Source organism: Vicia villosa, linkage group LG6 (assembly GCF_029867415.1).
Source record: "Vicia villosa cultivar HV-30 ecotype Madison, WI linkage group LG6, Vvil1.0, whole genome shotgun sequence".
NCBI lineage: Eukaryota > Viridiplantae > Streptophyta > Magnoliopsida > Fabales > Fabaceae > Vicia > Vicia villosa.
Window position 1 is genome coordinate 123,334,680 of NC_081185.1, and position 20,889 is coordinate 123,355,568.

Genomic DNA, 20,889 nt, shown 5'->3' on the forward strand with positions numbered 1-20,889 from the left:
ATTTATTCCTTGTATCAACATAGTCTATGTGAAAATTTTATATGAAACTCATAAATAATAATTCATTACAATAATTGAATCGGAAAAAATATGGGTTTAATATTTCTAAGTTTTGGGACCATAAAAAGATGTCAATAACTAAAATGGAAACAAATCACTACATAGAAAAGGGAGGAAAAAAGAAACAAATCACTGCATAGAAAGAAAAAAATAACTAAAATATAGAGCAAGAAATTATTGTAAGAATTTAGTCTCTCCTTAATGGCTACATATAAGTTAGTTACATATCGTAACTAACCTTTCGCCACTCTAGCTCTCTTATCTCTATGGAAATGGCCAGGAATGTGTTTCACTAGTAGCTATTGTGCCACTACTCATTCCTTAACATTGTGAATATCTATTTCAATATGCTTTGTACAGGCATAAAGGACTATATTGTGAGAGAGACGGACAACACTGACATTATCACATAACAGAGTATGAAGAAGATATGATATGTGTAACTCAGTTAGTAAGTATTCAATCCAAAGTAACTTAGATGTGGTATGAGCTAAACCATGATATTCCGCTTCTCCACTTGAGCGGGCTACAACTGGTTTCTTTTTTGAGCTTCATGCGATTAAGTTGGGGGCAAAGAATACACATGAACCCGAAGTCGAGCGCCGATCATCCGGGTCACTCGCCTGATCAGAATCATTGTAAGCACGATGAGTAAGCTTATGATTTATAGGTGCTGGTATGAGAATGAAACCATAGTATGTAGTACCACTTAGATACCTTATGAGGCATTTTAATTATTGCAACCCAATGACTTATAAGAGGAACAAACATAAATTGGCAGGATTTGTTGGCAGAGAACGCAATGTAGGGTCTTGTTAAGGTGACATATTGAAGGGCTCCAACAATGGATCTTTATAAGTCGGTATCTTGGAATACACTAGTAACATTCTTACTTAGCTTGCATTGACTAAGCATTGGGGTATGAACACCCTTTGCCTCTTGCATGTTGGCTTTAAGCAGTAAGTTATGAACATATTTTGATTGAGTAAGAAGAATAACGGTTTGGTTGATATAGAACATCAATCCCTAGAAAATAGGCAGGTTTGCCTAATTGTTTGAGGGCAAACTTATCATGAAGTTTGTGAATAAGATCGTGACTAAGTTTGAATGAGGAGCCTGTTAACAGAATATCATCTACATAGACTAAGACATACATACTAATACCTTGAGAAGAGAAGATGAAAAGAGAGTGATCACACCTACTATGCATAACCTTATTAAAAACTCTCAAATCAACACCTTGATCTTGGAGTAAAAACCCTCATAGTTGTTCTGATGAAATCCCCTATGATTCTTAACCCAATCTTAGGTTACAACCAACCTAAATTGAATGTTATCAACCAAGTCTAGATGACACCCAAACAATGGATGATTATGTGTACTTTGTTTGTGTGTATGCATAGAGGTTGAAGATGATGAGCAATCTTAGTATGTGTTTATAGTTTCATCAATTTTGAAATATGCATGTATGATGTATTTATAGTGGTACAAGTTGGAGGCAAAAAGGGGATCCAAAACTGTGTGTCATGACATCTCATCTCTAGAGATTTCTGGTGTTTGTTTTGTGTATGAGACTGGGTCTTTCCGTAGCTGCATTTTTCTCTGATGTTTTCTGTTTGCAGTTTATACAAAGTTTACATGTATTTCGTGTAGCTTGTGTTTTATTATTTTGTGGTTTTATTCCTTATCTCCAGGTTTATTGTGGAAAGGTTGTTTTAGCCAAAATTTGCCAAAGGGGGAGATTGTTTGGTCTGTGATTTTATGATTGACAACAATTTTGGCAAAACATGTTTCATTTGGAAAAACATGTATCACAACCAGATGCTGTGACATCTTAAACAACTGATATAGCAGAAGCTACTGTTACTTTCTTGACAGATTTGATTTATTTTTGTGATATTTTCTACGGATATATCTCACTTATTTGCGCAGGTCAAGAAGATTTTATTTGGAACAATTGATTTGATCTCATACTATGCATAAGTTTCTAACATTCAATGTTGAAACAATTTAGGAAACTTGATATTTTTGTTCCATAAATTAAGGAGATTTTTCTGCATAATTGATGCAGCCCTTAGCTCATGGATCAACAATAAATTGGGTGAAGATTCCAAAGCTTGTGAACAACTGAGGAGTATATAAAGAAAAACCTAATCCTAATGCAATTCAGCTTTTACAATTTTCAAAAAAAAAAAAGTTTAGAATCTTAGATTTTGAGAGTCTCTTTAATGTGCTTTATTTTTTGGTGTGTCACTCATGTATCATGTTGATACATAGAGTTTACCTGATTGTTCATTGTCAATCACTCGTGAGCTTTTAATTTAAGCAAAGAGTGTATTGTGTTTAATTGGAAGTGTGTTCTTCTGTTTTGATTTGTTGTTATTATCACCGAGGTGATTGTGGAAGTGAGAGGGGGTTCTCATATTTAGGAGGTTCCTATGTAGAAGTTGCATAAGGGTAGTGATTAGGCAATGAATTGTAAATCAGGGTTGTTTAGCTTTGAACTAATAATATCCTATTATATTTTCTTCCTGGCTTGGATGCCCCCATAATAGGTGAGTTGCACCAAACTGGATTAACAATTGATTGTCTTTTACCTTCTACAATTTACTCATGCATAATTCATAACTGTTGTAAATTTCTTTGTCAGCAGATGATGTCTTAATATCTGTCTTGACGTTGTGTTTTTTGTGTTGAGACATCAGTCTTGACATCTATTTTAAAGTGCCAAAATTTCACTTGCGAAATTACACCTCTAATTCCACTAACTTGAATGTTGGAATATTAATCTGGCATAGGAATGGGAATAGGTCAGGCGAACCTAAAGAGGCCTATAGCCTAACCTACTTAAGGCCAGGTCAAGACAGACTTATTGAATAAAAAGGTCAGACTTATATTTTTTTAAAGTCTATTTAATTAAATAGGTTAGGCTTAAGCTATTAAAAATGCCTATGAAGTCTTATAGATCGACATATATTTTCATATATATTAAAAATAGTTTACATATGTTGGCATATACATATATATATATATATATATATATATATATATATATATATATATATATATATATATATATATATATATATATATATATATATATATATATATATATATATATATCTCGACCTATAAGGTTTCCTAAGTAATATAAATTAATTGAAAATCTTAATGAGAAATAGACTTTTAAATAGACTTTCAGATCAGGTCAGACAAAAAAAGAGCCTATAGTAGGTTATAGGTCAGGTTCAGGCCTTATAAATTTATCGTAGGTCAGACTCAGGTCTTTTAAAGCCTAAACTAGTCTAACTTATTTTCACCCATAATCATGCATGTACACTCCCCCTCCATCACACCGGAGACTCGTAATATTCTAATTGAACTGAAAAAGCTTCTTCCTTTCTTTATCATTGATTTCATGTTCCACTCATATTAGTTTAATTATATTTGATATGTTGAGTAATGGTTGTTGTATTATGTTTATTACTTATCATTATACCTCAAGGGTTTAATGGATATGTACTAATAATGTAAAATAGTTTTACACTTTCATTCAATAAAATACAAGCAATCTGTCATGTCATTGACAAAATTTTAAAATAAAAAAATAAAATAATTAGATACATAATTATGATTGATTAACCAAATACATAAAATTATTTTACACCAATATGTTATGTCAAACTCAAACTCAAACTCAAACTTCCTCAAACTTTGAACTTTATGCGGGACAATCCATTTATGTTATTACTGAATTTTCAATTTGTAGGTTTTAATTATTCAATTTAAATGGAAAATGAGAAGAAAGTAATCTTTTTATAAATGGGAAGTTATGACAAAATCGACTACGAGTAACAAAAATAACGTCCCTCCAACTCATATACGTTTTCATTTTCTCATTATACCAATCTGCCAGACAGAAAGGGAAGAGGAGAAACAACTCGCAGTTCTTCCTTCCCTGAACCCCTTCTTCCCATTCCCAATTACACCCAAAAAAAAAATGAGTAACAATTACCAGAGAGCCCCTCAAGACCCTCCTTATCCTCCACCAGGATACGGATCTCTTTACCCACCGCCGCAGGGTTACCCGGTAACACAACTACCGCCGGGTTACCCATCAGCACCACCGCCACCTGGTTACGAAGGCTATTCTCCACCTCCGCCACCTGGTTACGAAGGCTACCCTCCGCCGCCGCCGCCACCTGGTTATGGAACAACGTACCCGCCGCATCATCCTCAATACCAAACCTATCAAGGCTATTTCAATAATGGATATCCTCCTCCGAATTATAATTTTCACCATGTTCAGCATCATTGCCACGAAGATAATAATAATAACTCCTGTTTCTCTGGTTTCTTCCAAGGCTGGTATGTTTTTTATCTTTCAATTGTAGCATGTGTTAGGGTTTGTTTGTTTAATTGTTATGTAATGTTTGATAGATTAATTTACATTTAGTAGAAATTGAAAATATGATGAGGCATTTGTTAGGTGGAAGAATTTTGATCAAATTGATTCTTGGGATATATCGGTTCTAGTTTATGCCTTTGGCTACCGAAATTGAGTTGACTTGCTTACGCATTTGTTTGTGTAAACTCGAGATCAGATGGATTAGTATTGACTTGCATTGTATAGAATCGCGAGTTTGAGGGTGATTTAATGAATCCAATAAAACAAAATGGTTATTAATATTATCCACCAAACATGCCTATAATGTTATAGATGAATGATGAGGCCTCTTAGTATACAAAATGTTAACCTTGGTTGTAGTATTCGACCTCGCATATGTATCTAATATCCTAGCATGAAGCTATTTGCAAAGAGGGGGATGAATGGTGCTGTATTGAGTGATTTGAGTATTAACCGTGTAGCTCTTAGGTAGCATAAAAGAAGTCACAGATTGGAGAATAGGGACGAACTATGATGATCTGAAAACTAGCTAGGTTGAACTGAATCTAGCTCCAAGGGAAACCATGAAGGAAACAAAAAGCTAGAGCTGATAAGAAAATACAAGGAATTATATAATGCTTGTTGGCCATGGCCAAGGAAAAGAGTAAAGAAAAATCAAGTGAGGTAATTTCACAGTTATTGAAAGCTTTAGAGCTAACACAATTTTGTGAAACCCTAAGTAATGATAAGAAAGTGAACTTCAAGTTTGGAGAAATTGCACCTTTTTATGAGGTTTAAGAATTTTAAATTGGGTAAGATGGTTCAAACACCATTGTTGGCGATAATGTTAATGATAATCAACCCTTGATACATTTGAAGTAAAAGGTAGCATGTAACTAGTAAAAGGTAGCAACAGTGTAGTTAATAATGTGCTTTATAGCGGAGAAGCAGCCCCTTGTCACAAGAGGATAGACAGTAGCATAGCAGTATGGTGTAGAATCTGTAGCAGCCACTATTTTGGCTATTCTGGCGAGATAGTGTCGTGCATAAGAATGAAATTGTAATTTTCAAAAGAACCATAAGTTTTAGATGTCAGGGCTTCTCTTATCTCATCCTCACTCACTTCTGTTGTCATTTTTCACTTTCTCATCGGTCAGTTACTGCTAGTTTCTGAGTTTCCATGTACATAGATTAAACATAAATTGCATTTAAATAAAAATTTAAAAAAATAAATTGTAATAGCAGGCTGACCGATGTCCTACAATGGCATTTTGGGATGACTGCTATCTAGATTTGATAACATTTTGTAGCAAGGCAACTAAGTTTTAACGCTTACAAGAACAGAAAAGGAAATTATTTTTGTTTTTTGGTTTAGGGAAAGTGATGAAGAATGAAACAAAGATACCAGGAATTGGTGGTTTTTGGCCAGCACAGTTTTCTGTAAATCAGTTTGCCAAAACTGTGCTTTGTATTAGATTTTGAGAAGTTGAAGAGATAAGACAACCCAAAAACAAAAACAAAGCCATAAGACTGTAACGATACCCAGAACCAAGAGGCCCAAAAAATGGACGGAGAAGATTTTAGGGAAGATCGGCAACTGGTTAATGATCAACACCGATGTGAGTGAGTAGCTGATCGTCAACAGTCGTGTAGGAATCATCTATCAATATCTAATGTAGTAGGATTCCCCATAGCTTGTATTTCTGTTTCCCCTGACAAAAAATGTTGGCATCATTTTATGTTGGGGATGGAGATTATCTTAGCAAAATTAGCGAAACAGAGACAACTTTGTAGACCAGTTTAGGTAGTTTCCATTTATGTTAACATCGATCATGGCTGGATCTGATTGTATAGGAAACAAAGCAACTTGTAGCCTTGTTGAAACTTGGGTGACATAAAAATAGAAGTTTCATTGGCTAGATCAATGTCAGCTGTTCTGTACTACTTTAGATGCTCTGGAAAACTACAACAAAATTTGATAACATATAAGTAAAGCATAAGAATGTATATGAGTTATTTGTTCAAATTTGTTATTCTTATCCCAAGATTTCATTCGGTAACTTTGATTAACAATCGGTTTAACAAACTATCTATCAAAGTGTAGGGAGAAATATTTTGTGTCACTCTACAAACTTTTCTTAATGTACATAAATATTCAGTTTTTTTCTCTGACATAAAATTAAACAAGAATATTCTGTGGAATTGTTTCATTTCAGTTTGAGACGTCAACATTTAATTAAGTAAAATAAAGAAGTCACATGAAATATTTTTAGTTTCAGTTTATATGATTTCTCCTTTTTAAGACCATGAGTTTAATTTGAGAGTATGGTTTCATTGTGTGTTTACATGTGCAGCTTTGCCGCGCTCTGTTGCTGTTGTGTTCTAGAGGAGTGTTGTTTTTGATGATCACAATGAAAGTTGTGTCTTCGGTTTGGTGCACTTGGCTGGTTGGTTATATAGCTCTCTGGATAAATGTTGCTCAAATGTTATGTCTTGCTTGATTTGTGCGGGATCTGGGTCTGTGTTAGTCGGTCATTCTTGTAACTCATGGTTTTCACCCATGCCTTTTTTGGGTTGTTTATAGTTTTTGTGAATCTCTGTGTATGCTTATTATGTATTGGAAATAGTAAACAGCAGTTGCTGTGTGGAATTACAACCTAAATTATTAATACACCTTGATATATTCTGTAAACACCACTTTTTTTCTACCCTCTGGATTTTTTCTCTCCCTTCAATTATCTCTGCTATCTACCAAAACTTGTGAAATTGATATTGAAAAATCTAGATAATTAGGATGACTTGTCAATTTTTGTCTCATGAAACCATGCCTTCATTGCACCAAATTGGGCGGTTTTTGGCTCTTTTAAGAAGGCAACTGTTATTGTGAACCTAGGAACGTTCTATGATTGATTTCAAAATTTTAAAGGAGTTCTAGATGAAAACTACTGCCGCTATGCACAATCAAGAATAGGACTAAAAAACATATAAAAGTGCATAAGAATAGAAGATGAACCTGAAGACGAGTGGTCACTAATTCCATAAGAAATATAACATCAAGTATTAAAAACTAGGAACTTATCCACCCCAGTGAAGTATAGAAAGTAGTGTACTTCAAATTATTATCCAAAATCTAGTTAAAAATGTGTGCAGCCTTCTTATTTACAAGCACAATCAAAATTTAAGATCGGGAGAATAGCAAGATTATCGGGATCTTCAATAAAATCGGAGAATAGTAAGATTGTAAAATATAAAGTTGCAACTATGATTGAAATATCCTATCCAATTTATTTTGTAAGAATGTGAGGGTAGAAAGATTGTAAACCATATGATCGAATCAAAGATCTTGTACTAAAAACCATAAAACCACGTTACTAAAAAGAAATTAATTCAGTTAATCCTTTAGTAGATTAAAATCAGCCCCAATATAAAGATATAAAAATATAAGTTCAACAATGTTGAATTTTTAAATACAAACCTAATGTGACAAATCAAGACAAATTGATCATTGTTACTTCACAAACATAACAATATAAATAAGACAAATTGAAAAGAAAGAGAAAAAATAATTTACATTTTGAAAATTTGGCAAAATCTAAATAATTAGTTGTGTAATAGTGAGAAGAAGAAAGTCACGGGAACATATCATTGTGCAGAGAGAATCATTTTCCACATTAAAGAGAAAATAACCATGTTGTATAGCCATTTTCTTTTAAAATCAAAAAACAAAACTGCTCTTTTTTATTTGTGAAACTGCTTTTAAAATCAAAAAACAAAACTACTCTTGTTTATTTCTATAAATGCTGCAGTTTTTTATGCATTTACTATTAAGCAAAATGTGTGTAACTGATCAAGTAGTTATAGATATATATTTATAGATAAACTAAAACTTAGATTTCTATTCTCTAAACTATAAATATAAAAACTTCTTTTTAAGAGACAAGTTGTCACGGTTGCCAAACCATAATTGTTGAGTCTCTTCATCTTATATCAGCATCCTCCTTATTTATTTCTTTTTGCTTGTGATTGTGATGGAAAAAAAGCATGGATTAGCAAGGTGTCACTGAGTCAGTGCCTCAGCTGTGACTGCAAAGTGAGCCAGCTTGTGTCATCAGATATACAAAGCACAACAAACAAGATGAAGAGAAGAAAGAATAGCATTGCATCATCATAAAGTGGAACTAGATAAAAACAAACCTCAACAACATATTAATGAAGTGACATCTAATATTTATGTATAAATAAACTAACAAAGTGCAAGGATACAACAAACCAGTACATATCCGGAGAGACTAAAATTGCATTAATCAGTCAGTAGAGCCTAAAACAAATTACAAACAGCTTAATACTAGAAAAATTAAACTGAACCTAAAATGCACCTACAGAGTCCATACATATTCTGGTGCATCTTCCCTTTTCCCAGCCACGGAACGATACAAATACATCTTCTCCACCCGTTGTCCATCTTCCACATAACAATCTGCTTGTTCACTTTCGTTGAAGATCTCCACGTTCAAACTCGGCATCTTCTTAGCCAATGTCTTGCATGCTCCTACAGTCACCTCGCACGACGACATCCAAAGGGATCGCATTGTTTCATACTTCCCTATGTCTGTTAGAAGCGCTGTGTCGCCGAAAGGGCAGTCTCTTATCTCAAGCTTGCGAAGCTTTTTGCATCCGTTTAATACATAGAGCATTCCCTTGTCACTCTCGCCAGCAAATGCAATAGATAACATTTCAAGCTGCTCCGCGTACATTCCTATGTAAAGAAAGACCTGGTCAGTCAACTGGCCGGAGAGTGATAGCCGCCTCAGTCGTTTGCATGACTGAACGATTGCCCCAAAACCTTCATCCAGTGGCTGCATTGTGTCGGAGTCAGCCTTTGTTGCATCGAGGATGCATAACCTGAAACGGATAAAATTTGGACAGTTCTTGGCCACTGTTATGAGAGCGGCATTTGTCATCTGGTGGCAGAAGTAGAGTAACGAGTGAAGCTTAGGGCATCCCTTTGATATCGCTACAAGTCCTACTTCGGTAACAGCTGCTTGATTTCCAAATGGCGCGGATGGAAAAACCCTCAATTCTTGCAACTCTTTACATGTAGTAGCTACAGCAACTAGTCCTTTGTCTCCAATGCAATCCATTATCTGCAACATTGGTTATTTTTCCGTCAGCAATATCCTTAAAAGTATTTATTGCACAAAGAGTAATAATTGAATTGAGACGATAAATTGCTAAGAGTAATATAAAATTATTCGTTTTGAAATCTGGTATAAGTTTACCCATAAGCGCTGTAGTTTCACGCAGTGGCGAATGAGTTTAATCAGCTCAGTGCCCTGAATGCTTGCTGCATAGCTCAAGTTCAAGGAAGTTAAGTTCCGGCAAATTGGATACACGGCAGCAAGGCTAAAATGAGCCACTTCCAAAAACCCGGACAAACTCGTTATTGACCTGCACTTAAGAATGGTATTCTTAAGCTTTATGTAGGCCTCTGAATTGAGATCATGAACAAATGATCCAATACCCAAATCTGCTAGTTGAGGCGCTCGCATCAGTATCCTTTGAAGTGCATCAGCAGGCACAGAACGGTTTAACCTTAGACTCTTGAGGTTAGGCGATCTTGCCACAAGTCTCTCAAGTGCTCCCACATTAATCTCTCCTTTAAGGCAAGCAAAATTAAGAGCAACGAGCGATGTACAGTTTTCCGGAAAACAACTTAGCCACTGTCCTTTGTGATCATCAACTTCATTCTCTTGCAGATCTAGCTCCCTAAGAGACCTACATTTCAACAAAAACACAACTCATATCAAGTCAAGAACATGTTCTAAACGCGCTGCCGGAAACACAATCAGAAAAACATATTTCTCAACACAATTTTCTCTGACCCCACACATATATCACATACAAAACACAAACAAGATAATCCAGAGGAATACAGGTTAAGTTCAAAGTCATTCAACCAATTTGTTGAACTATATGTACTCTTATTCTCGATTTGTAGTCACATACAACACAGGCTATAATAAATAAACTACAAATTGAAATTTTGATAGTACAGATGATAAAGACAACATTAACCAGGACTTAACTGCAATATAGTTTCATCCGTACAGCTAAAAAAATAAAAACATCAAATCAAAATTGTACAAAACAAAATCCAAAAACCATTAGAAACCAAAAACATATTCCCCAACAATATCACAACAGTTACATAATTTTAAAACACAAACAAGTCAACAACACAAGATTCACCCTTTCCTCACCTGCAATTTGCAGCAACAGCAGCAAGTCCATCAGTGGTGAACCCTTCACAGCTAACAAGCACCAAAGACTTGAAATTCATGAAAGAACGCGAAAGTAGCTCCAGGCTCTCATCTGACACAACCATCCTCTTCAACCTAAGCTCCTCCAACCCAACTCTACTCTTAGCAAGTGCTTCAATCCATGGATAAACAAAACCACCCCAACCATGAGGAACCAAACTGAAGTCAGCAAAATGAGGTTTTCCCTTTAAAGTTAAAGACTTGAGTTCAGGAAACCTCTCCACCAACCTCTCAGGACTAATAGAGTAACAGTTTCCTATGAACACCCTTTTCCTTGTAAACCCTTCTATTCTATACCAACTTTTGCATACCAAAGACAAACTGTTTCTGTCACTATGTGACACCACATAGTCAAACACATGTTCTATAACCTCGTCTGGAAAATAATTCATATCTCTTCCTCTCACTCAAGAGATCCAAATTCTACAACTTTCATGAAAAACTTTCATACTCTCTAAACAAGGGAACAAAACATGTTGTAACAAACCAAGATCTAAAACACTAAGATACCCTTTTGAAACCAGAGTGGAAAAAACAGATCTTTACTGAAACTAGAGTTAGACAACAACGAGATCTTCAAATCTAGGACATGGTGAGAGAGATCTAGAAGAAAAAAAAGGCAAAAAAGAACTAAAAGGACAAAAGGGTACTTAAAAAAATTGAAAAATTAACATTTTTGAGTTTGGATCTGCATCATAGAGGAAAAAGAACACAAATTTAATCAGGTCAATACAGTTACAAAAGGGAAAATTTTTGACTAATTATGATGTTACAAACCAAAGGGCTGAGAGGAAAACCTTCAAAGAAGATTGAAGTTGGATAGATCTAACAAAATCTAAGGTTTAACGGAAAAGTAGTTACATTATAGAGCACAAAACGACTTCATGTTCTTTGAGTCACATGTATGAAAAAAACCAGAGAGAGAGAGAGAAAAGGGGAAAATGGAGAAAGGTGGATTTATTGAAGCATGGTAATGGTTATAGGTGGAAAGTGTTATGGATGAATCGAACGGTGGTGGTTGATTAAAGGGATGGGAGATAGAGAGAATCTTGACCGTTGAGTGGGAGAACATGCATGTGTCGTTGTCACTGGTTTCGAAGTGAGCCACACCTCTGACAAAAGCATTGCACTCTGTTACAAAAAGAGTGTTTTCAGGAGAGAGACTAGGAAATAAAACATTAACGACAAATAGAAAACGATTGTTGGTTTGGATCACAATTTTTTTTATCTTGTTTTATATTTTTATTTTCTTTGGATATAAATTGCCTTTTCAATCATTGTAGATAAATTTGTATTTCATTTATATAGGTAGTTTGATGATAAAAATGTTTAGTTGTTGTGATGTGGTGAATGTGTAAACATTTTTACATTGGTATTCTCAATAACTTTTTTATAAATTACACATCATATTGTAATAGAAAAATAAAAAAAGGCATATAAATTTTAGGTATATTATGAATTTATTAAGAGTTCTATAGAGATATAGGATAATATTTTTTTAAAATTTTTTAAAAACTTTTCTAAATGTGGGAGTGTGATGGTTAGGAAAATGTATTGGATAAATTAAAAAAAATTGTCTCAAGTGAAAAAATGGGGTCAAAATCTGAAGGCAAGTAAGAGAGTTCAAAGTAATCTTTGTTAAAAAAGTGGTGAAGGATATTACTTAATAAAATAATTAGGATTTAAAGTTCTATATGGAAATATGAAAGGGTAGATGGTAGAATTTCGAATAGGGAGGAAGGTATTATGGTGGTGGAATGACTTGTTTAAGACCAAAGAAATTGATTGTTCTAAATCGTAGTAGTTGGTTTTAAGATAATGTCAAAAAAATGGTTGTATACATTATTTGGGAGGATGTGTGGCTTTGATGATGTCTTTGTAACATATTTAGCATATTTGTTCAGTTATTGGATAATATTTTAGTTGTCGAGAAAAACAAGTTATATTGTCTCTTAATTGTGGATGATAAAGGTGGCGACGACGTCTCTTTGTGTAGGTATAAGAGAAAAAACATAGTGATATGTTTTGGTGACTAATTGTGTATTTAACGTTAATGATGTTTTAGACCTTACTAAGGTGTCTAATCGATAGTGTTTTCTGCTTAAAGTGGAATTTGAGAAGGCTTACGAACTATGTAAGTTGATCCTTCTTGGATTATATATTATGGAGGTTTGGTTTTGATAATCAGTAGATGGATTGGATCTATGTTTATGTCTTTTTGGATGACCTCTCGATCTTGGTGAATGAGTGTTCGATTGAGAAGATTAACATTCATAAAGGTATGAAGCAATGAGAACCTTTAACCCTATTTATTTTTATGTTGGTAGTGGATGGTTTTAGTGCTTCTTGATCTCAGTTAGTGTGTTTGAGGGATTCAAGGTGGGCACAAACGAGTTAAAGGTGTCTCATCTTTAATATGTTGATGACATGATGCTTGTATGGGGTGTTGTCGATTGAGAACCTTTTGATTCTCAAAAGCTTCGAGCTAGCTTCAGGACTGAAGGTAAGTTTTGCCAAGAGTTATCTGTTTATTATGAATGTGGGAAGCGCTTTCTTGGATCTGGCAAAGGTTATTTTACACTGTAAGGTAGGTTCCCTTTCTTTCAAGTATTTAGGGCTTACAGTGAGTCTGAACCCTAAAAAAGGAAGGGACTTAGGGCCCTTTTGTTAAGTTGGTATCTAAGAGACTGGCTTTGTGGATGAATAGATTTGTCAGTTTATGAGGTATGGTGGTTATGTTGAATTCGGTGTTGAACCTTATCTCAGTGTTCTTTTTGTATTTTATGAAAATGTTGTCTCAGTTTGGAAGAAGTGGATTAGTTTACAAAGGCATTATTGAAGGTTGAGAAAAACGCAAGAAAGGGGCTTTGAATTGGGTTTTCTAAAAACTTTAATTCTTTTTCAAAAGGGTTTTAAAAAATTAGAGAGATAGTTCAAATGGAGAAGGAAAAGAACATTTTTGGTTATCCAGGTTCACTTTAGAAAAGGCTAATCCTATTCACCCGCCAAGGTGATTTTGCCTTAGAAAATGACTTAATCCACAAATCTTGAAAGATTACAAACAACCCCTAAGAGTCTAGAAAGACACCTTAGCCCTCTCAAGTATTCTAACTTACAACCTAGTCACTTGAGGAATACAAATCTCAACAGATTTACAAATGAAATGTTTACAAGATATTGCTTCTAAAAAGCATATTAAAACATAAACAGTTTAGCTCAAATGTTCACATAATTGATGAGCAACAACTCTCGTGTTCTTACAAGTTCTTAGAAACTAGATTTCTCACAATTGAGTGTTTAGTGCAGTTTCTCTAAGATATTTCTTTCTCTCCTTTTCTCTTTTTCTTATTTTGAAGTTTATTTGCTGAGTTTGATTATTTTCTTGAGTTGTTTTTCAGGTTGGAAGCTTCTTCAAATGAGGGTGTCTCAAATATATAATTCCATGAAAAGATGACCGTTCAGAGAGAGGACAAGATGAAGCTTTCCTGAAAGTAACGGCTCCAAAAAGTCTTGGGAACACTGAGTACACAAACGGAGGAATCGTACAATACATCCAACAAAAGTGGAAAAGGTGATGTACTATTGTACCATGTTGCTTCTTTTGCAAGTTTCTGATTATCCTTCAGTTGTGATGTACTTTTTATTTGAAATAGAGAGTGCAACGAGGAGATCAAGTAACAGACATTCTAAGAGAGAGAATCCTTTAGATACAGAAAGAGGTCTTCAGAATCATGAGCAGTAGTCTATCTGAATTAGGGGTGGACAAAATACCACCAACCGATGGTAACCGACCGGCCCATACTATACGAAGGCTTTCGATCGGGTCAAGTTCGGGTCCGCGGGTCAAACGGTTTGGTCATCCGGTTCTAAGTGGATAACAACGGTTCGGTTCGGTTGGTCTAATCCAATCCAAAAAAACCGAACCCGACCGGTGTTTATTGTTATTTTTATTATTTCTTAAGCCCAATAAATACCTCATTAACCTAAAACAAGGAAACCCTAGCCATCAGTTCCTCTTCTCGTCCTCCTATCTCTCGTCTCTCTCCCTATTTTTTTCTCAGTCACAAACGCTTATGCCTTCTCCTATCTCTCTTTGCTTTCGGATTTCTCTCTTAAGCACAAAGCTTTTTTCATATGTAATTTTTGAAACTTAATATTGTTATCATTTTAACTAACAAATGTTTATTTGGTATTTTACAGGTTCATCTTTATCATATTTTTTCAAGGAGTTGGATGGATTCAAGGATACATTATAGAAGATTTATATAATTTTATCTTAGTAATCAAAAGGTTAGTAGTTGGTTTATGTGATTTCTACCCTTTTTTTTGTTTAAATTTAAGGTTTGTGTATCTGTTAATAAGATCTATAATTAGGATTTGTCTAAAATTAGGGTTTTAAAGTTTGCTTAATTTGAAGCTTTGTGTTAAACTTAATATGTAATATATGGATCTGATGATCTATAATGGTTTTGTGTTAAAAAATGTTGTTTTGATCTTACAGCGTGAAAGATAATAGAAGTTTTTTACAGATGAAGGACCAAAGAGTTGCAGGTTTGTGTTAAACTTAATATCTAATGTATGGATTTGATACTATAATGGTTTTGTGTTAAAAAATGTTGTTTTGATCTTACAGCTTGAAAGATAATAGAAGTTTTTTTTACAGATGAAGGACCAAAGAGTTGCAGGTTTGTGTTAAACTTAATATCTAATGTATGGATCTGATACTATAATGGTTTTGTGTTAAAAAATGTTGTTTTGATCTTACAGCTTGAAAGATAATAGAAGTTTTTTTACAGATGAAGGACCAAAGAGTCGCAGGTTTGTGTTAAACTTAATATCTAATGTATGGATCTGATACTATAATGGTTGTGTTAAAAAATGTTGTTCTGATCTTACATCTTGAAAGATAATAGAAGTTTTTTACAGATGAAGGACTAAAGAGTTGCAGGTTTGTGTTAAACTTAATATGTAATGTATAGATCTGATACTATAATGGTTTTGTGTTAAAAAAATTGTTGTTTTGATATTTACAGCTTGAAAGATAATTGGAGTTTTTTTACAGATGAAGGACCAAAGAATTGAAGGTTTGTGTTAAACTTAATATGTAATGTATAGATCTGATGAACTATAGTGGTTTTGTGTTTAAAAAATGTTGTTTTGATCTTACAGCTCGAAAGATAATAGTAAGTTTGGTGTATATTGTTGTGTTTGAATTATGATTACTAATCATTCTAGTAGATATTCCACCACTGACCACAACAATACTGTAGTAAATTATGGCCTCCATTTTTTGGTAAAGTTAAAGCAAAAACTTGTGGCAGTGGCTTATGTGCTTCTAACTTTTATGAATGTGAATTCTGTTTTGAGGTTCTATCCCTAATTCAACTTACTTTTTTTGTATAGGAAAAACATATGAACAAGCATACATGAGTTGGACTTAGTAGTGAGAAGATTTCAGTATTTGTGTTTATGTGATTTTTTTAATTATTTAAGAACTTAATATGGACTGAATTTTATTGAATTTATTGTGTTATAATTTTTTATTTATCTGATCTGATGGGGAATCTATTTGGTGTATATCTCACTTTTATTGAAAAAATGGATCAAATGATTAAAGTCATTTATTGATATTTATGTTATTATAATTTGGTTGATCTAGGTATATATTTAGTTAAAGTAATTTATTGATATTTATTTAAAATTTAATTGTGATGATTTAGTGCTAACTTTTGATCTTCCATTTTATATTAAGTTGGTGAAGAATTTGTAATATTAATATAAAATGTATCCAGTATGTTGTTAGAAATAATTAGTATTTTTTATCCAAATAATCGTTAATTTTTTTATAAAAAATTAGTAAATTTCATCATTTTTAAAATTAAAATAAAATCATATTGAAATGAAATTGGGCTTGAATTTCGAGTGGCCCATTTACTAGCTTGTAATAAGAATTAAAAAAAAGTAGAAAACAAACCTAATGAATTTATTAATTGGGCTTGAATATTATACTGGCCCAATTGCAAATGTTATCCGAAAAAAACCGGTCCAGCTACCCGAACCCGTTTCAACCCGAACCCGAAAAAACCGATAATAAATCTGGTCGGAATTGGGCCAGTAGATGCCACCCGAGGGTTGGGCCGGATTGGGGTTTTGGGCCCGAACCGATGTCCACCCCTAATCTGAATGATGCATTCTGATTTTTGAACTGGAAGCAACAAGCGTTTCTAAACTTAATTATGATTTCTGAATAGTTGATTTGCTTCAAAACATTTGTAGATCCTTTTTCTGCTGAGTCATTCAACATTCTTCAGAATTGTTGACTTATCTTCAGAATTGAGATGAATAGTTCTTCTGATGTGTGATGACGTTGATTTTGATGATTATCTAGACAACAATCCTAATCAACCAAAAGAGTGAATCTGCACACTTAAGAAATTATTGTAGTACAAAAAAATTTCATACAAATATATGTATTGTTATCATCAATACTTAAAGACTAAATGCAGAATGGAATCTTGTTCTAACAATTACCCCGGGGTGGTTCCAAGGGAATAACAAACATGGTGTGGGTCAAATAGGAGGATGTGTGAAAAACCAAAAAGTAAGGTGGTCTAGGAACGAATGATCTTAGATTGGTTAATTTTGTCTTGCTTAGTAAGTGAATGTGGAGGATTCATTTAGATTCGCCTTTTCTTTGGAGGGACATTAGCAAGACAATGTATGGGGCCATAGGTATGATTCCTCTTTAGTAGGTAGGGAAGGTTACCTCAAGAAGGTCTCTTGTTGGTGGACAAATGTTTCTCTCCTTGGGTCTCCATCAGATCAGGAGTTAGACTGGTTTGACTTTTCTTTTGTCAAGGTAGTTGTGGAAGGTTAGAAGACTAGATTTTGGCATGATGTATGGATGGAAACTACCTCTATTTTTGTTTATTTATTAGAGGTTATTTCTTATTTCTGAGTAGAAGTCTCAGGTGGTGGGTTCTTTGGGTGCTTGGGTGGTGGACGTTTAGGTTTGAAGTTTTATGTGGATAAAGACTTTTCGATTTTTAGAATAGGAGATTTGTGTGTTCTTTCCTTGATTTTATTTTGAGGGTAGTTAAGTTTGGCGAGAAGATATTTGGGTTTTGATTTTGTGATCATAGTTTCTAGGTTTGATCACCAAGGAGATCGTCCAGAGGCTTAGTCTAACATATACCTACTTTTACACAAGAAATCGCTACAAAAGCAGCAAATCCAAACTGCGTGAAGTTTCTAAAAAAGCAATATAAAGTCTAAGTATACAGTATCTATATGATAAATCAAAGAGTAAAGTTTAAAGAGGGTGTACAAAATATTTATAGTGGTTTAGATCATTAGTCCTTGCTAGAGCTTAATCTACTCTTAAATGGTTTCACCATTAAAAATTTATAGGATCTTCCACTATTTTGAAAAGTTAAAACAATATTTTTTTTGCTCTGATAGATAATCAACAACATTGAGCACTACAAGCCAACGAAATTCTTTGGCCAAATACATGTCTAAATTAATTTCCCCTTATGTTGTAGCGTAACGTTAAAACTACCAAACTTTCAAGATATTTACTTGATCTTGATGCAAAAATCTTGCTACACCAAGAAGATCCTGCTCCAAGCTTTTGTTCCGCATCTAATTTTACTCGGACATATTAGTTCCTTACTTGAGCCTTTGTTCTATTCAAGAATGATTGGAAACTTCTAACTTTGTTCTGCAACAATCTTTGCACAATTATACTGAAGTCTTCAATGTAGTATAGAGAACACTTTTTTTCTTTGTTGAAAATTAATATCCAGATACCATAGACACAAAACAATTCTTTATCCTGATACACATAACAAAAATATTTTAAAAAAAAACATTAGCTTCCTTAATGTACCTTAGATCTATCATTCATAATAAATATTTAGAGTTGAGTACCACTACAATTGTTTCTTGGTTTAAGGTTAGAGATGATGATGATTATCTAAAGAAACTCACACAGCACAATATAGATCTCACAAGAACAATGTTTTAGGAAGTTTTTCACAAGGTTGAAACAAGAGAATACATGTTAGGGAAAGGAAGGACAAACATGGGTCTTTCTCGAGATTTTTTAAAAATATGAATCCTTATCTTACTTCTTCATAAAATAATTCATTAAACAATTTTTTATGAATGTATAAGAAAAATAAATTTTATCTGTAGAAATATTATAGAGAAAATGACAAAAAGAATTTATATAGGTGATAGAGGTTAGGCATAAAAGTGAGATAAAATGCACACTGAGTTTAGTCAAATTTTACAATCTTCATTTGAATCAGAGGAACGAATGACTTAAATTGAGGTGATAAAATTGGGAAATAGAAAGCTTTGATTTGAATCATGATGTGATACATGTTATTTGAGTCAAGCAATTACTTTATTTGAATCATTGTTAATTTAAAAAAAAAGTGCTCATGATTCGAGTCAAAGAGAATCATGATTCGAGTCATGATGTCTTCTGATTCAAGTCAGAGAGTTTCTTTATTTGAATAAAAAATACAAATCCAAAATCATGATTTACAAATGAACTTTTCATTCAAATCAGTTTTATGCTTAATTCGAATCAAGCATAAAAAACACCATGTTTTATGTTTTCTAACTTATGATTCAAGGCACACACATGTTGACTTTTGACTAACTTGTTCATGATAAGAAAACACGTTGAAATGGATCAAATATAACTTATTGAATGTAAGAAGAGACATGAGATACAATCTATAACAAATGATTAGATTACAACTAAATTAATCAAAGCAATAAATCAAGTTACAATAAATTGAAAATGTTACAAAAAACATAAAAACACAGATGAAAAAGAATGAGGATAACACTACTACCGACATCACAATTTCATTTTGTAGTGAAACTATAAGCTCAATTATATATTTATTTTCCAAATCTAAATCTATGGAAGCTACTACATGACGGATATGTGCATCCTAAAGGTTTTGAAGGAAAAATGTTGAACCTTTTTCTATGGACATTGCTACAAGAATAGGCTTGACCATTAGTCTAGTCTTGGTAAGTTATTTAACATTGTTGGTTAAAAGCATGTGTTAGGATAGGTTTGCATCTCTGGAATTTATTTTCAAAACCCCTGTTTTATTTTACAAAGTGCTTATGTTGTATTCAATCCTATGGTCATTAGAAGTCATGAACTTTATTATTTGTATAGCATAAAAAACACCTTTTTACATCAACAATCGTCCTAGTGTAATATCAAGTACAGTTTTGGATGCTGCTGTAAACCACTTATGGATGTATGTTTTTTAGCGGTCTTATCAAATAAATGGTTAAGACACTTACTCAACATGGAGTTGTAAAATTCCTACGCCTCACACAAAGTTTCTATAGAACCTTGAGAAAAGACAACAATAGTAGTCACTGCATCTATGATTTTGTTGTGAGGAAAGAGCCACAATGGAAATTTCTCTTCCGAGGTGCTCCAATTATTGATTTTCGTTGTAGGTTTGTCTATATACCTACCATTTTCAGTCTCATAAGCACCAAGAGAACCAAAAATCTCATAAAATTCTATAAGATAAGAATAAGGATCTTTGTAGTATAATCCAATGAAACGATTAGTATATAGTATCTCGAGGATATCAGTCTTCATCTCTATCTAGATTTGGTTCCTTGGATGCCCATTAATATGGGAAAGCCTTTGAGGATTATTAGGTGCAAAATTCCTTCTAGTGTTCGCACCATTTGTTGAACCAAGATTGGTTTAAAGAACAATAATATTTAATTTGGTTTTGATTTTTTTTAACAAAAGGTGTGCAAGGAGCAACACTTGCAAATGCATTAATCAAAGGAGATACAAAAAGAGGGGGGACAAAAAGCCAAAAAACCCTCAACCATTACAAAAACGAAAAAGAAGGAAAACTCAAACGATTACGAGTAAAGTCAGATCTGATCGGGTCTGAAATAGAGTCCCACCAAAGGTCGTCGTTGATAGAGAGACCAATATTGGCAATTATGTCAGCACGGAAGTTGCCTTCACGATAGATGTGCGACACTGTAAGTCATATTGGAAGCTATGATAAGGTAGTTCGACCACTTGTTCTTGAGTTTCCAAGGGACGAT

General features: G+C 33.6%; 2 protein-coding genes and 1 long non-coding RNA gene across 3 annotated transcripts; 2 read left to right on the forward strand and 1 right to left on the reverse strand.

Moving 5' to 3' along the window:
• The first annotated feature begins 3,902 nt into the window (after window positions 1-3,902).
• LOC131609821 (protein CYSTEINE-RICH TRANSMEMBRANE MODULE 13-like) lies at window positions 3,903-7,155 on the forward strand. The gene is made up of 2 exons (XM_058881631.1): window positions 3,903-4,428; window positions 6,802-7,155. Exons 1-2 carry the CDS (start codon window positions 4,061-4,063, stop codon window positions 6,848-6,850), a joined length of 417 nt encoding a protein of 138 aa, XP_058737614.1. The 5' UTR covers window positions 3,903-4,060; the 3' UTR covers window positions 6,851-7,155.
• Window positions 7,156-8,653: 1,498 nt separating this feature from the next.
• On the reverse strand, window positions 8,654-11,861 carry LOC131609820 (protein AUXIN SIGNALING F-BOX 2-like). Its single transcript, XM_058881630.1, has 3 exons — window positions 10,708-11,861; window positions 9,727-10,222; window positions 8,654-9,591 (listed from the first exon to the last, which is right to left on the reverse strand). Exons 1-3 carry the CDS (start codon window positions 11,157-11,159, stop codon window positions 8,824-8,826), a joined length of 1,716 nt encoding a protein of 571 aa, XP_058737613.1. The 5' UTR covers window positions 11,160-11,861; the 3' UTR covers window positions 8,654-8,823.
• Window positions 11,862-14,779: 2,918 nt separating this feature from the next.
• LOC131612265 (uncharacterized) lies at window positions 14,780-16,321 on the forward strand. The gene is made up of 4 exons (XR_009287330.1): window positions 14,780-15,057; window positions 15,269-15,318; window positions 15,401-15,452; window positions 15,801-16,321. It is a non-coding gene; the product is annotated as an uncharacterized LOC131612265 (long non-coding RNA).
• The last annotated feature ends 4,568 nt before the right edge of the window (window positions 16,322-20,889 follow it).

Excerpts from the sequence above, each read along its gene's own strand:
- LOC131609820 (XM_058881630.1), bottom strand. The coding sequence starts at position 11,159 with ATGAATTATTTTCCAGACGAGGTTATAGAACATGTGTTTGACTATGTG. Across the intron at positions 10,223-10,707 it reads GCTGTTGCTGCAAATTGCAG|GTCTCTTAGGGAGCTAGATC; the intron begins GTGAGGAAAGGG and ends GTTGAAATGTAG. Across the intron at positions 9,592-9,726 it reads TGAAACTACAGCGCTTATGG|ATAATGGATTGCATTGGAGA; the intron begins GTAAACTTATAC and ends CCAATGTTGCAG.
- LOC131609821 (XM_058881631.1), top strand. The coding sequence starts at position 4,061 with ATGAGTAACAATTACCAGAGAGCCCCTCAAGACCCTCCTTATCCTCCA. Across the intron at positions 4,429-6,801 it reads TCTGGTTTCTTCCAAGGCTG|CTTTGCCGCGCTCTGTTGCT; the intron begins GTATGTTTTTTA and ends TTACATGTGCAG.